Source organism: Perca fluviatilis, chromosome 12 (assembly GCF_010015445.1).
Source record: "Perca fluviatilis chromosome 12, GENO_Pfluv_1.0, whole genome shotgun sequence".
NCBI classification, from domain to species: domain Eukaryota; kingdom Metazoa; phylum Chordata; class Actinopteri; order Perciformes; family Percidae; genus Perca; species Perca fluviatilis.
Window position 1 is genome coordinate 4,165,148 of NC_053123.1, and position 11,522 is coordinate 4,176,669.

At 40.4% G+C, this 11,522-nt stretch overlaps 2 protein-coding genes across 2 annotated transcripts; both read right to left on the bottom strand.

The window, feature by feature from the left end:
• Positions 1 to 2: 2 nt before the first annotated feature.
• LOC120570035 (collagen alpha-3(VI) chain-like) lies at positions 3 to 1,764 on the bottom strand. The gene is made up of 3 exons (XM_039818267.1): positions 1,506 to 1,764; positions 746 to 1,321; positions 3 to 613 (listed from the first exon to the last, which is right to left on the bottom strand). Exons 1-3 carry the CDS (start codon positions 1,708 to 1,710, stop codon positions 3 to 5), a joined length of 1,392 nt encoding a protein of 463 aa, XP_039674201.1. The 5' UTR covers positions 1,711 to 1,764.
• A 1,935-nt stretch (positions 1,765 to 3,699) lies between these two features.
• On the bottom strand, positions 3,700 to 11,520 carry LOC120570036 (collagen alpha-3(VI) chain). The gene is made up of 7 exons (XM_039818268.1): positions 11,035 to 11,520; positions 9,354 to 9,947; positions 6,811 to 7,440; positions 6,125 to 6,718; positions 5,404 to 6,009; positions 4,709 to 4,920; positions 3,700 to 3,708 (listed from the first exon to the last, which is right to left on the bottom strand). Exons 1-7 carry the CDS (start codon positions 11,294 to 11,296, stop codon positions 3,700 to 3,702), a joined length of 2,907 nt encoding a protein of 968 aa, XP_039674202.1. The 5' UTR covers positions 11,297 to 11,520.
• Between the last annotated feature and the right edge of the window lie 2 nt (positions 11,521 to 11,522).

Consider the following 11,522-nt stretch of genomic DNA (forward strand, 5'->3'; position numbering starts at 1 on the left):
TTTTACTCACCTACACCAGGGCTGAGAGTGCCTTTGTGAGAAACAATGTCTGAGAGCAACTGTTGTCTTACAAGAAGAAAGTCAGAAATATCCTTGATAAAATACTGCACCCTAGAACTGTGTGCTAATTCCTCCATCGCCAGCCTATCCGCATCATTCACTCCAACACTGAAAATGACAATTCCAGCATTTCTCAGTCTGTCCACTGGACCTAAGACGTCATCTTCTGACTTTCTCCCACTTAAGAGAATCAGTATCTGTGGGACTCCCTTCTGGGCTCTGCCTCCAGATGAAGCAGTAAACACATTGTTCATCACATAATCAAGGGCTACGCCTGTGTTCACAGTGAACCCTCCTTTCAGTGTCACATTGTTCAAATGACTCAAGACATCGTCTTTTAGTGAGTGAGTGTTAAGGAGAAAATCAGTAGTGGGCTCTGTGCTGTACTGAATCAAAGCAATTTGTACTTTGTTTGGCCCAATTTCTAGTTGCATGACAAGCTCTTTGACAAAATCCAAAATTTGTCTTTCACTTGCTTGCATATTATCAGAACCATCGAGGAGAAAAACAACATCGGCACTCTGGAGTTCTAATTCTGGAATTGTGGAAGTGTCTGAAATGGATACAAACATTTTACAAAACCATATTTGCTGTAGACAGAAACATGCCCATGGTATGCAGTCTTACAACTTTTATTTCCATTTAAAAAACATCTCTAAAACGCTAATTATTTTCTAGGTCTTACCAGGAATGTCAGTTGTTTCTGGAGCACCACTCAATGTAGCTTTTACAGATGGATGGATGCTTTGCAGATTGTGAAAGCTTGTAACATGAAAATTATGTGCTGGCGTGAAAGCGATTGTTTGCATTTCCAATGTATCAGCATTCTTTGTTCCAATAGTAAAAGTCTTTATCCCATTTCCTTTGAGAGACTGTGCTGGTCCTCTGACATCATCCCCTGATCTTCCACCACTAAATACATACAGATATTGAGGGACTGATTCTGCACGTCTGCCTCCAACTGAAGAAGCAAAGACATTGTCTCTGACAAACTCCAGTGCTTTGCCAATGTTGAGGGGTCTCCCCAACTTATGCCTTATTTTTCTTATGGAATTGAGCACATCGTTCTTGGATGAGTAGGAATTCAAGTAAAAATTGACTGTGGCATCACGGCTGTATTGAACAACAGCCACTCGGTCTCTGTTCTCATCCAGATTTAAACTTTCAACCATTTTTTCAACAAAGCCTCGTATCTCTTCAAAACCATTGCGTGAGTCATATGATCCATCAATAAGAAATGCTATATCATGTTTCTCAGAATCTGTATCAAAGACAAAAGATGGAGAAACAAAAGCAATGTAATTTTCTGCAGGTAACCGGTAAACAGCTACAGTGATAGTCCCCAATAATTCATGTCATGAAAATCATCTCAGTCCATTTTTAGTCCATTCCCCATATCTCTTTACTACATGTTTAAGCTAAAAGGTTAAAACATTGCATCTTACCAAAAACATTGCTGGGAGTGGTTTGCTCTACATGGTGCGAAGCATCTCTTAACAATGACAACACATCCTGCTTAGCAGTATGAAGCTCCTCATAATCCGTAACAGAGATCGCATAATTGGGTTCATGAGATATTGTCTGCATCTCTAGGGTGTCAGCGTCAGTTGTTCCAATGGCAATTGAAATGACACCAGTCTCTTTCAGCATTCTGACCGGAGTTCTTATGTCATCTCCAGATCTTCCACCACTCAGTAGTATGAGTATCTGTGGAACTCCTTCAAGAAGTCTACTTCCTGAGTCAGAAGTAAAGATATGTTCCCTTACATACTGGAGAGCTGCTCCAATATTATGAGGATAACCTCCTTTGTGACTGAGGCCTCTTACTCCGTCAAGAACCTCATCCTCTGTTGAGTAACGTCTTAAGTTAAAACCAATCTCCACTGTGTTGCTGTACTGGACCACAGCCACGTGATCTTTGTTTGCATCAATATTTAGGTCCGCCACTATTGTCTGCACAAAATCTTTAATGTCTGGGAATCTTTGCTGAGAACCATCAGAACCATCGAGCAGAAAAACAATGTCTCTTCTGTTGGGATCTGTAATCACACAGGCATTTAAACAAACTGATACAAATTGCGATGAAAAGTGTTTTATTCCTGCAAATTCAATATCCCTGTGTGCACAGCTTGCTCTACTATTTTAGAGGACCATCTTTGTTGACACAATCCCAATCACTGGAAAAGTCCTAAAATAACATGAGGAAAGCCTAAAACAACCATTGTGACCAAAAGGGCACTAGTCTGTTACTGTCCATCATTAACCCTCATATGGAATGAATGACTTGAGGTCCACGACAATCTGATATTGCATGAAGTTGTGCACACGGCATACAACGTGAAGTCATCACAATGTCTTACCATACAATGCCGGTTTGACAGCAGGGGTCTCACTCTTCTTGATGACAGAAAATATTTGTTGTTCAATGCCTGACAGATCACTGGAGTCTGCAGCAAAGAAAGCATGACTGGCTTCCTGTGCAATGGACTGAATTTCAAGGGTATCTGCATTCTTTGTTCCCACCACACATACCATAACACCCATTCCTCTCAAGTTTTCTGCAGCATTTCTGACATCATCACTGGAACGTCCACCAGTTAAGAGAACCAGAACCTGAGGGACACCCTGTTGGTGCCTACTTCCAGAAGAGGTGGTAAAAACATTATCCTTGACATAATGAAGGGCTGCACCAGTATTGAGGGGAGTGCCTCCTTTATGCCTGACACTTTGCACATTGGCAGCAACATCCTGTTTTGTTTTGTATGTGTTTAGAAAAAATTCAACAGAAGGTGTTCTGCTGTACTGCACCACTGAAACATGATCCTTGTTCTCATCCACATTGAATTTTTCCACCATTGTCTCAACAAAGCCAAGTATTGCCTTAAAGTCATTTTGCATTTCATCCGAAGAATCCAGTAAAAATACAATATCACGTTGAATGGATTCAGTTTGATCTGTGACAGACACAAAGATTATGCTCAGTAAGTTACACAAAGTTATCCAATAGTAGAACAAATTATTATGACTAAGATAGATAGATCTTACCCAGTACATTGTGTGATTTTAGTCTTGGCTGCTGTCGAGGCACCCTTTTCACAAATGACACAAGTTGTTGATGGATGCTACCCATATCATCAAACCGAAGCACAGAGAAAGCATAGGAAGGGTTATATGCAATCATTTGGAGCTCGAGTATGTCTGCATTTCTTGTTCCCACACAGAATGGAACAACTTTGTCCTGTTTTAGAGAGGCAGCGGCACTTGCAACATCATCTTGAGATCTTCCCCCGTTCAACAGAATCAATATCTGAGGGACACCATCTTGTTGCCGACTCCCAGAGGAATCAGTGAAAGCAATTTTCCTCACATAGTCGAGAGCTGCCCCAGTGTTGAGGGGTCTGCCCCCTTTATGGTTTAACTGCTGGACAGCAGCAAGAACATTTAGTTTTTCTTTGTAGGTGTTCAAACTGAAATGTGTCTGTGGATCTCTGCTATATTGGACCACAGACACACGGTCTTTGTTCTCACCAACACTGAGTGTTTCTACCACTCTTTGGACAAAATCTTTCATTGCTGGGAAGCCACTCTGTGTGTCATCTGACCCATCCAATAGAAACACTACGTCTCTTTGTGGGGACTCTAATTCAACTAAAACAGAATAGGAAAATCTTGTTAAGAATCAGACACATAATACGTAAGTTAAAATATTATTGTGGTGCAATCATTACACATTAGATGGTTGGTAAAGACAGAAGAGCTGGTAATCGAAATTCAAACTAATAACTGTGGTAAACAAGGTGTTAGATGCAAGAACATTTAAGAAAACTGGTATAAAAAGTAATTATTGAGAGACTTGGAAATAATTACAAGATAAGAGGCATATTCTTCTTTCACAAATGAAAGATGTTGAAAGCTGAAAAAGATTTCAATATTCTTCTTTAACTCCAAATATACGGTCAATGATGTGATTATCATTGGCTCAAGAAAGAGCTTAAGAATAGAAAGAAAGGACATTTGCTGATGTGGGGCTGTCAAGAAAGGACTCGTCCCAAGGTACAAGAAGAAGGATGAGAGCCAAACAAGAAACAGCGTATCAAGGAAGTTGCCGCTAGCCAGTGGATACAGTTTGAGAAACATGAAACTGATCGACTGACATTTTTCAGAAGATGATGCAGTTTCATTGCAATTCAAACTATTAAAGACCAAGGGTATTAAACCATAGACATAAGGGGAGTCAGTTTGATTCATTCTCAAATATAAATCTGTGACACTTCTTACCTACATTAGTGGGAGGCTCAATTTGTATTTCAGCCTTGACAAATGCAGCTACTTCCGGCTGAATGGACAAAAGTTCACCAAAGACAGGAAGGTTGAAAAGAAATCTGGAGGAGAAGGCAATTTTTTGAAGCTCCTCCTGTTTAGTGTTTTTCATTCCAATAGCGAAAGACAGAACCCCGTTTTGTTTTATGTCTAATGCTGCTCCTGAAACATCATCATTGGATTTTCCACCTGTCAGTAAAAGCAGAATCTGAGGGACTCCCTCAAGGCGTCTACTTCCAGATGAAGCCGTGAAAATATGGTCTCGCACAAACTGTAGAGCAGCTCCAGTATTCCGAGTTCTTCCTCCTTTATGGCGGAGACTTCTCACGGCATAGATGATGGCCTTTTTTAATCTGTGAGTTTTTAGGTTGAAATAAACTGTGGTGTCATTACTATACTGTATGACGGCCACTCGAACCTTGTCTTCACCAATGTCCAGCTCTTCCACCATTCTTCTGATGAACTCACGAATAGCTGGTAGTCCATTTCTGGAGTCATCTGACCCATCAAGGAGAAACACTATGTCCCTCTTATTGCTCCCTGTGCCAACAAGGTAATACATAGATAGATAAAAAGAGAATTCACGGTCTGTGCGTTCAAGACTTTTCTACGCTGCATTTTTATTAGCGTGAGCAAGCTCAGAGGATGAGCACTGAAAGAAAGATGAGCCACTTCTCGGAAAGTGTTATTTCAAGCAGAACTTCTAAAGAACCATCTTTTTTTTTATCAGAAAGATGTGTGAAAGAATTTGTCGACTCATTGATGTGGACAATTGGAAAGAGGAATAAAGTGGGCTACAATCTTGAAAGCCTAAGAAATACAGAACACTTCCTTTTTGAAACCGAATAGACATTCTAGCAAGGGTAATGAGAAATGAAAATTGTTTAATTGTTTATCATCATCAGACTAGAAATGTATGTTAAATATATTTGAGAGAGAGTATAAAAGAGAGTAAAGAATTTTATTCTGAAGACAAATACTGGACTCCAATTTTAGGCATATATTGTAATGTGGAATTCTTACCTACTAAATCTGAGATTCCAGTCATGGTTTCCGCAGTTTCTTTGTTTATGTTCAGTGTAGCAACAATTTGTGATTGGATTGAGGGCAACTTGGAGAAATCAGTGACTTTGTATGTAAAACCAGGTTTGAAGGCAATCATTTCCAACTCTGAATGATTGGCATCTCCCACTCCAACCCCCACTGACACAATTCCATGCTCTTTCAGAGCAAAAGCTGGGCTTCTCACATTATCAGTGGACGGTTGTGTACTTAGAAGAATTAAAATCTGGGGCACTCCTTCTAGTCTTCTACTGCCCGTGGAGGAAGTGAAGACGCTGTGCCTCACAAACTGGAGAGCTCCCCCGATGTTAAGGCGCCTCCCACCCTTGTGCCTTAAATTATCTATGGCATTTATAATGTCATCCTTTGCCTTGTGAGAACTCAGATAAAAGTTTACCTCGGGGTGATTAGCAAACTGAACCACAGACACTCTGTCTTGGCTCTCACTGACAGATAGGCTCTCCACTATGCTCTTAACAAAGAGTTTTATCTCTGGGAATCCATTTATTGTGTTATCAGAGCCATCCAGTAGGAACACAATATCTCTTTTTGCAGCATTGCTTTGTACTAAGACACAACAAATACAATTCAGTTATTCCAATAAAGCACCAAAAACATCAGTCAAAGTGTTGTTTTCTTACAGCACGTTTAAAACACCACTAGGAAAAGAGATTTAGCTTACCTTGCTTTAGAACTTCAGTCAGCTCTTCCCTTGGAAGGCTCACGTAGTTATTGAGCCTTTGTGTAACGGTGCTAAGCTCGCTGAATTCCCTCACATTGAAGGCAAAGGAAGGATTGTGTGAGATCGCCGCAATCTGCTTTGGGTCTGCATCCTTGACACCAACACCAAACGGTACAACTCCCTCTGTCTTTAGCGCACCAGCAGAATCCTTTACGCTGTCCCTGGACCTGCCTGCAGCCAAAACAATCAGGAACTGAGGGACATTTTGTGAAGCGCGGCTACCATGCCTTTCAGACAAGATGGTGTCCTTCATGAATCTTAGAGCAGCTCCTGTGTTAAGGCTACGTCCACCAGCCAATGTCATTCCTGTGACAGCTCTTATCACCTCATCTTTGGTCTGATAAGTGTTAAGGTAGAAAGTTGGAGTTGGCCTCTCGCTGTGTTGAACCACTGAAACTCGCACCCTGTCAGTCCCAATATCAAGTGGTTCAATGACTTTAAGGATAAAATCTCGGATGTAGGGAAAATCTCTTCTGACATTTTCTGTGCCATCAATGAGAAAGGCAACATCTCTCTCAGCTCCAGCAACAAAAGCTGAGGGAAAACAAAAACAATGTTACCAGGGAAACCTTTATGTAAGTCACATTTGTTTCATTAATTGAAACGGAGATATGAAAAAAACTCACCAGTTTCCTCAGGGAATGTTGTTTTTGTCACATCTGTATCGCCAACCACTGTTATCAACTTTGGCATTATTTGTTCAGCCAGAGCTGGCAAATTTGAGAAGCTTGTTTCATGGTAAGCCAAATCTTCAACAAAGGCAACTGATTTCATTAGGCCTTCATCTGCTTGCCCAGAACTGACTGTGAAGGTCAAAACACCAGCAAGAGCCAATTTATCAGCTGCATTTTTAGCCTGATCCTGGACTGGACCACCTGTGATCAGAACCAACACCTGCTGGACTCCCTGCTTCCTACGTGACCCAGTTGATGACTGTAACATTTTGCTAAGGGCATAATTCATGGCAGCTTCTGCATTCAAAACTGAGCCTCCAGTCAGCCTGAGTTGAGAGATTTGATTGACAACATCTTGCCTGCTGCTGTAGCTGTTCAGATGAAATTCAATCTTTTGGCTCTCAGCAAACTGCAGGAGACCAATCCTGACTCTGTCAGGACGTACATCCAGCTGGTTGACCACGTTGATGATGAAATCTCTCACATAGGGAAAGTTACTGCTGCCAACGTAGTTTGATCCATCCACAAGGAAGACAATGTCTCGAACCACTTTTTGAGTCTGCACTGTAGTTATCTCCACCACTAGGGAAAAGCACAAAAAAACAAAACAAATTGTCCTCTTTGTAATACTATGTACATATAATTTCAGGCTCTGGATGATGTAACACTGTTAGTGACAAAATAATAGCTCAAATGATGCCAATTGAAACAGTTATCTGTATATGCTATGAAGTTGAGTCTTTGCTTTGGGCACTTGTTATCATCACTGTAAGCTAATAGTCGGGTAAGAGGCTACACATTTATCAAAGCCCACCCCCCAAAAAGATTATTTTGTTGTCTCTCAGCAATGGAAAAAACAGAAATTAACTCTGAGATGCTGAAGACTAAAGGCAGTGAATTTGTAACTTAATGTGTTTCCTGGCAATGTATGTTGCTGGTCATCACTTATTTAAATTAAGTGCACTTTTACACCTATAGTTCAGTAGACTCGGTGTGATTTGGGGGTGAAGTTGCAAGATTGTTGCATTTTTTCATTTGGTCAGTTTGTGTTCCCATTGCACTTTTTTGCACCAAATATTGTAAACAAATGTCACACAGTCGAAACGTTCGCTGGTCTATTCGACAGAATATTCAAGTGAAACTCCCCTGTACTTCAGAAATAATTAAGTAACACCAGATTTATATTGGGTGTCCGGTTTTACTTTAGAACTTCTAAGATTTTAGAAAAAGGTGACAAATATGAGCAGCTGACAGACAGTGGGTAAAGGAGAGGGCAGCCCCTGATGAGAGAGAGATTATGATGTTTTGTTCCACAAATGAGGAGCGATGTTTGGTTATGATACGTTATGGATTTGAAAATTATCATCTCTTAAATCATATATAAGCCTGCAAGGTTGAAATTGCAGGCTAGTTAAATGCACTGTTTTTGGTTCATTTCTTTTATTTTGGTTGGATTGCATTCTCACCTTTACCAACTTTAGCGCACTTGGAAGCATACCGAGAACCCTGTTTTCAAGCGGACCAGCATTCTAATGAGCTTTCACACCACCACAAACAAACCCAACTATCCAACGAAGTGCTCCAGGTTTTGGTTAAATGGACCAAGATGCTCAGGTGTGTAAGCACCACTAATATTAAGTATTTAAATAATTATTTACTCAATTAAAAACGTAGTGCTATTGATAATACATACAACAAAGTAAGCTCACAGCTAAACTAGCATTATTTAGCTCCAAAAGAGTCATTTAATAAAGTTCTCCGGACGTAGACCTGTTTTTAAAAATAAAAAAATCAACCTAAACTGGAGACTGCACTTTCAAGAAATATGACAGCATCAGTTGTTTCAGCAAATACCCCTTAAACTGTATGTGTTAATGTTCAAGTGGCCACTGTAATTAGACTCAGCTGATGACACAGCTAAGATGGCACTAGTTGCCATAGCCAGCAAACACTCTAACTTACAAATTGACTGCCTATAGCCATCAGCATCAGCCATCCTATTACTAAAACTTATTTCTACTGTTTACCTCATGTTCATTGTTTTGAAGACCAAAATAATTGCCACCATCATAACTTTCAACAGTTTCACAATCCTGTCCCTGAGTATTGTAATCTCTTCTTTCAAAATCACAGGTCTGGTGCTTTTTTTTTTAATTGTATTTCATGTCTCATGTTTCATGGGACACCATTTATTCATCCAAAAGATCCCTTTTTGGTGGTTCGATGATAGTGGCGGAAAGCGGGTCGGTCCACAATTTCCCACTTGTTCAGTGGCATTTTTCATACAACAAAGGAGGATTTCAACTGCTTAATTTGATCATGCAGCACAGTTGATCTGAAGCATCTGCATTTGTTGTTTTTCCACTTATTTATTCAAGGTTTTCCTTTAAGTTGTCACTTATCTGTATATTTCACTTTCATCAATTTCATTCATTGAATGATGACAAAAATTATTTTTAAAATGTAGTAGATGTTCGTGAAAGACAAAGCAGTACCTGGCTCAGTGGGTCCTTCAGTCACCACCACTCCAGCTAGAGTGGAGAGCGCATCGACAATTGCCTTTGGGTTGCGAAGCAGTGAGCGGAAGTCTTTCAAATAGAACGCAACAGTGTCAGCAAAGGCAATCTGCCGCAGCTCATTCTCCGTCGCAGTCTTGGAACCTGCAGCTAGAGTCAATACGCCCAGTCGCTGCAGGGCTTTAGCAGGTGCTTCCACACTGTCACTTGACTTTTTACTGGTCATCAACAGTAAAAGCTGGGGTACCCCCTGTTGAATACGACTCCCTTTCTCAGGCCGCAGCATATTTGTCCGCACAAAGTCCAAGGCTGCTCCAATGTTGACTGTCTGTCCCGGTTTTGGTTTGATAGAGCCCAAAGCAGCAGTTAATTCCTCCCTGGATCCATAGGAGTTGAGATCCATCTGAAGTTGAGGGACATTGCTGAACTGGGCCACACCCACTTGAACTCCATCTGGACCAATTGGCATGGTGTCGACGAACCGCTTGATGAATTCTCGCACAGAGTTGATAAGCGTTGCACCCATTGTACTGTCGATGAGGAAAATTATGTCTCGTGGTCCAACTGCCAAGACTGAAAAGAAAAGAAAATACATTAATATGAGAATAAAAGCTGTTTTTAAGAGATTTTATAAAAATAAGTACTAAAGTACTAAGTACTAAGGGCTACCAAAGCCCACCAATGATATATTTTAATAGTTAGATTCATAATTTATATTTAGATTGGATTATTTTGCATATGTGTGAACTAATTATTGTGAAAAATATGGACGCCTTCTAAATGTTATACCTTTAACATGTGTTCTCATAAGGTATGAATTAGGATTTGCAATGAAAGTCTAAGATCCTTTTTTTCTGCATATGGACAAGATATATTGTACCAAAGAAAGATTAGAATATGAATAGAAATGCTGAATAACATTAATGATTAATCAACAAAATGTGAAATAAAAATACATAGCCTGGAATTGACACTGGACTTAGGCCCTTAATGAAATGTAATTCCCATTGATGATACCTGTCTTTTATGTCTTGGTCATTCATATAGTTCACAAAATAATTTAATTGAATTTGACAAAGCCTAATAGGGGGGCCATGTACTTCAAGTGTGTTTGTTCTCTGCATTGCAATGATTGTTGGAACTTTGTATTAATTGTTAGAACTTTCTCTTTCTCAACGTTTGACAATAAAAAAGCTATCCAGACATAAACTGCATGCATTTTGCATTTGCAAAACAACAAAATTATTCAATTCAATGCAGGACCTTATAACTACAAAACACTTTCAGCTCTATCAAGGAATATATTTGGGTATACAGTATGTCAGTGATATGATATAGTCACAACCCATTCTGCAATTCTATGCAGCTTTTAAGATTGTTGACTTAGGTGTCTTTACAATGGATCAATGGAACTGTGTGGATCTATAAATTTGCAGCAGGTTAGTCAAATTTCAAGTAGAGAACAATACTTTTCTAATGTTTAATGTGTTATTACCACATCTGTTAAACACCCTTACTATATCAATTTCAAGTTTAGCACAAGCATATCTTACCTTGTACACTATATTACATTCATTTTGAGCTCTTTAGGGCTTTTCCTTTTTTAAGTACCCATCCACAACCACAATGCCTCACTAACATTTACAGAGAAGTTACATACCTTCTGTGAACTCGGTCTGAACTATAATGGTGCGCTGGACCACCCCGTTAATTAATGGGAGCAGCCGGTCACCCGTGCTCACCACTGTTCTGAAATCAGGGGCTGACAGGACAAAACTTTTATCTGTAGCAACTGCTTCCAGATCTGCACTGGCCGTGTCACCAATCGCCACGCCGAATGTGATAACGCCGGCCCTCTTAAGGGCCCGGTCACCGGCACCAGTATCATCAGTGGACGGCCCAGCACTGATAACCACCATCATCTGGGGCACACCCTCGTCGGCCCTGCCCCCAGCTGTTTGGCTTAAAAGGCTTTTGGCTACTTCCTCCAAGGCGAACCCCAGGTTAGATTCATCACCCCCTGAGTAGGAAAGGCCCTTCACCGCTTCCAGGACTGATGATTTGCTGTCATAGCTATTTAGATAGAACTTTATCTGTGGGTTGCCGTTGTACAGGGCCAAGGCCACCCGAACAGTGTCCCTGCCCACA

Coding starts and splice junctions, on each gene's coding strand:
- LOC120570036 (XM_039818268.1), bottom strand. CDS start 11,296: ATGATGGTGGTTATCAGTGCTGGGCCGTCCACTGATGATACTGGTGCC. Junction 9,948..11,034: donor TCAGACCGAGTTCACAGAAG/GTATGTAACTTC, acceptor TTTTCTTTTCAG/TCTTGGCAGTTGGACCACGA. Junction 7,441..9,353: donor TGAAGGACCCACTGAGCCAG/GTACTGCTTTGT, acceptor GCTTTTCCCTAG/TGGTGGAGATAACTACAGTG.
- LOC120570035 (XM_039818267.1), bottom strand. CDS start 1,710: ATGCTGAAAGAGACTGGTGTCATTTCAATTGCCATTGGAACAACTGAC. Junction 1,322..1,505: donor CACTCCCAGCAATGTTTTTG/GTAAGATGCAAT, acceptor TCTTTGATACAG/ATTCTGAGAAACATGATATA. Junction 614..745: donor AGAAACAACTGACATTCCTG/GTAAGACCTAGA, acceptor TATCCATTTCAG/ACACTTCCACAATTCCAGAA.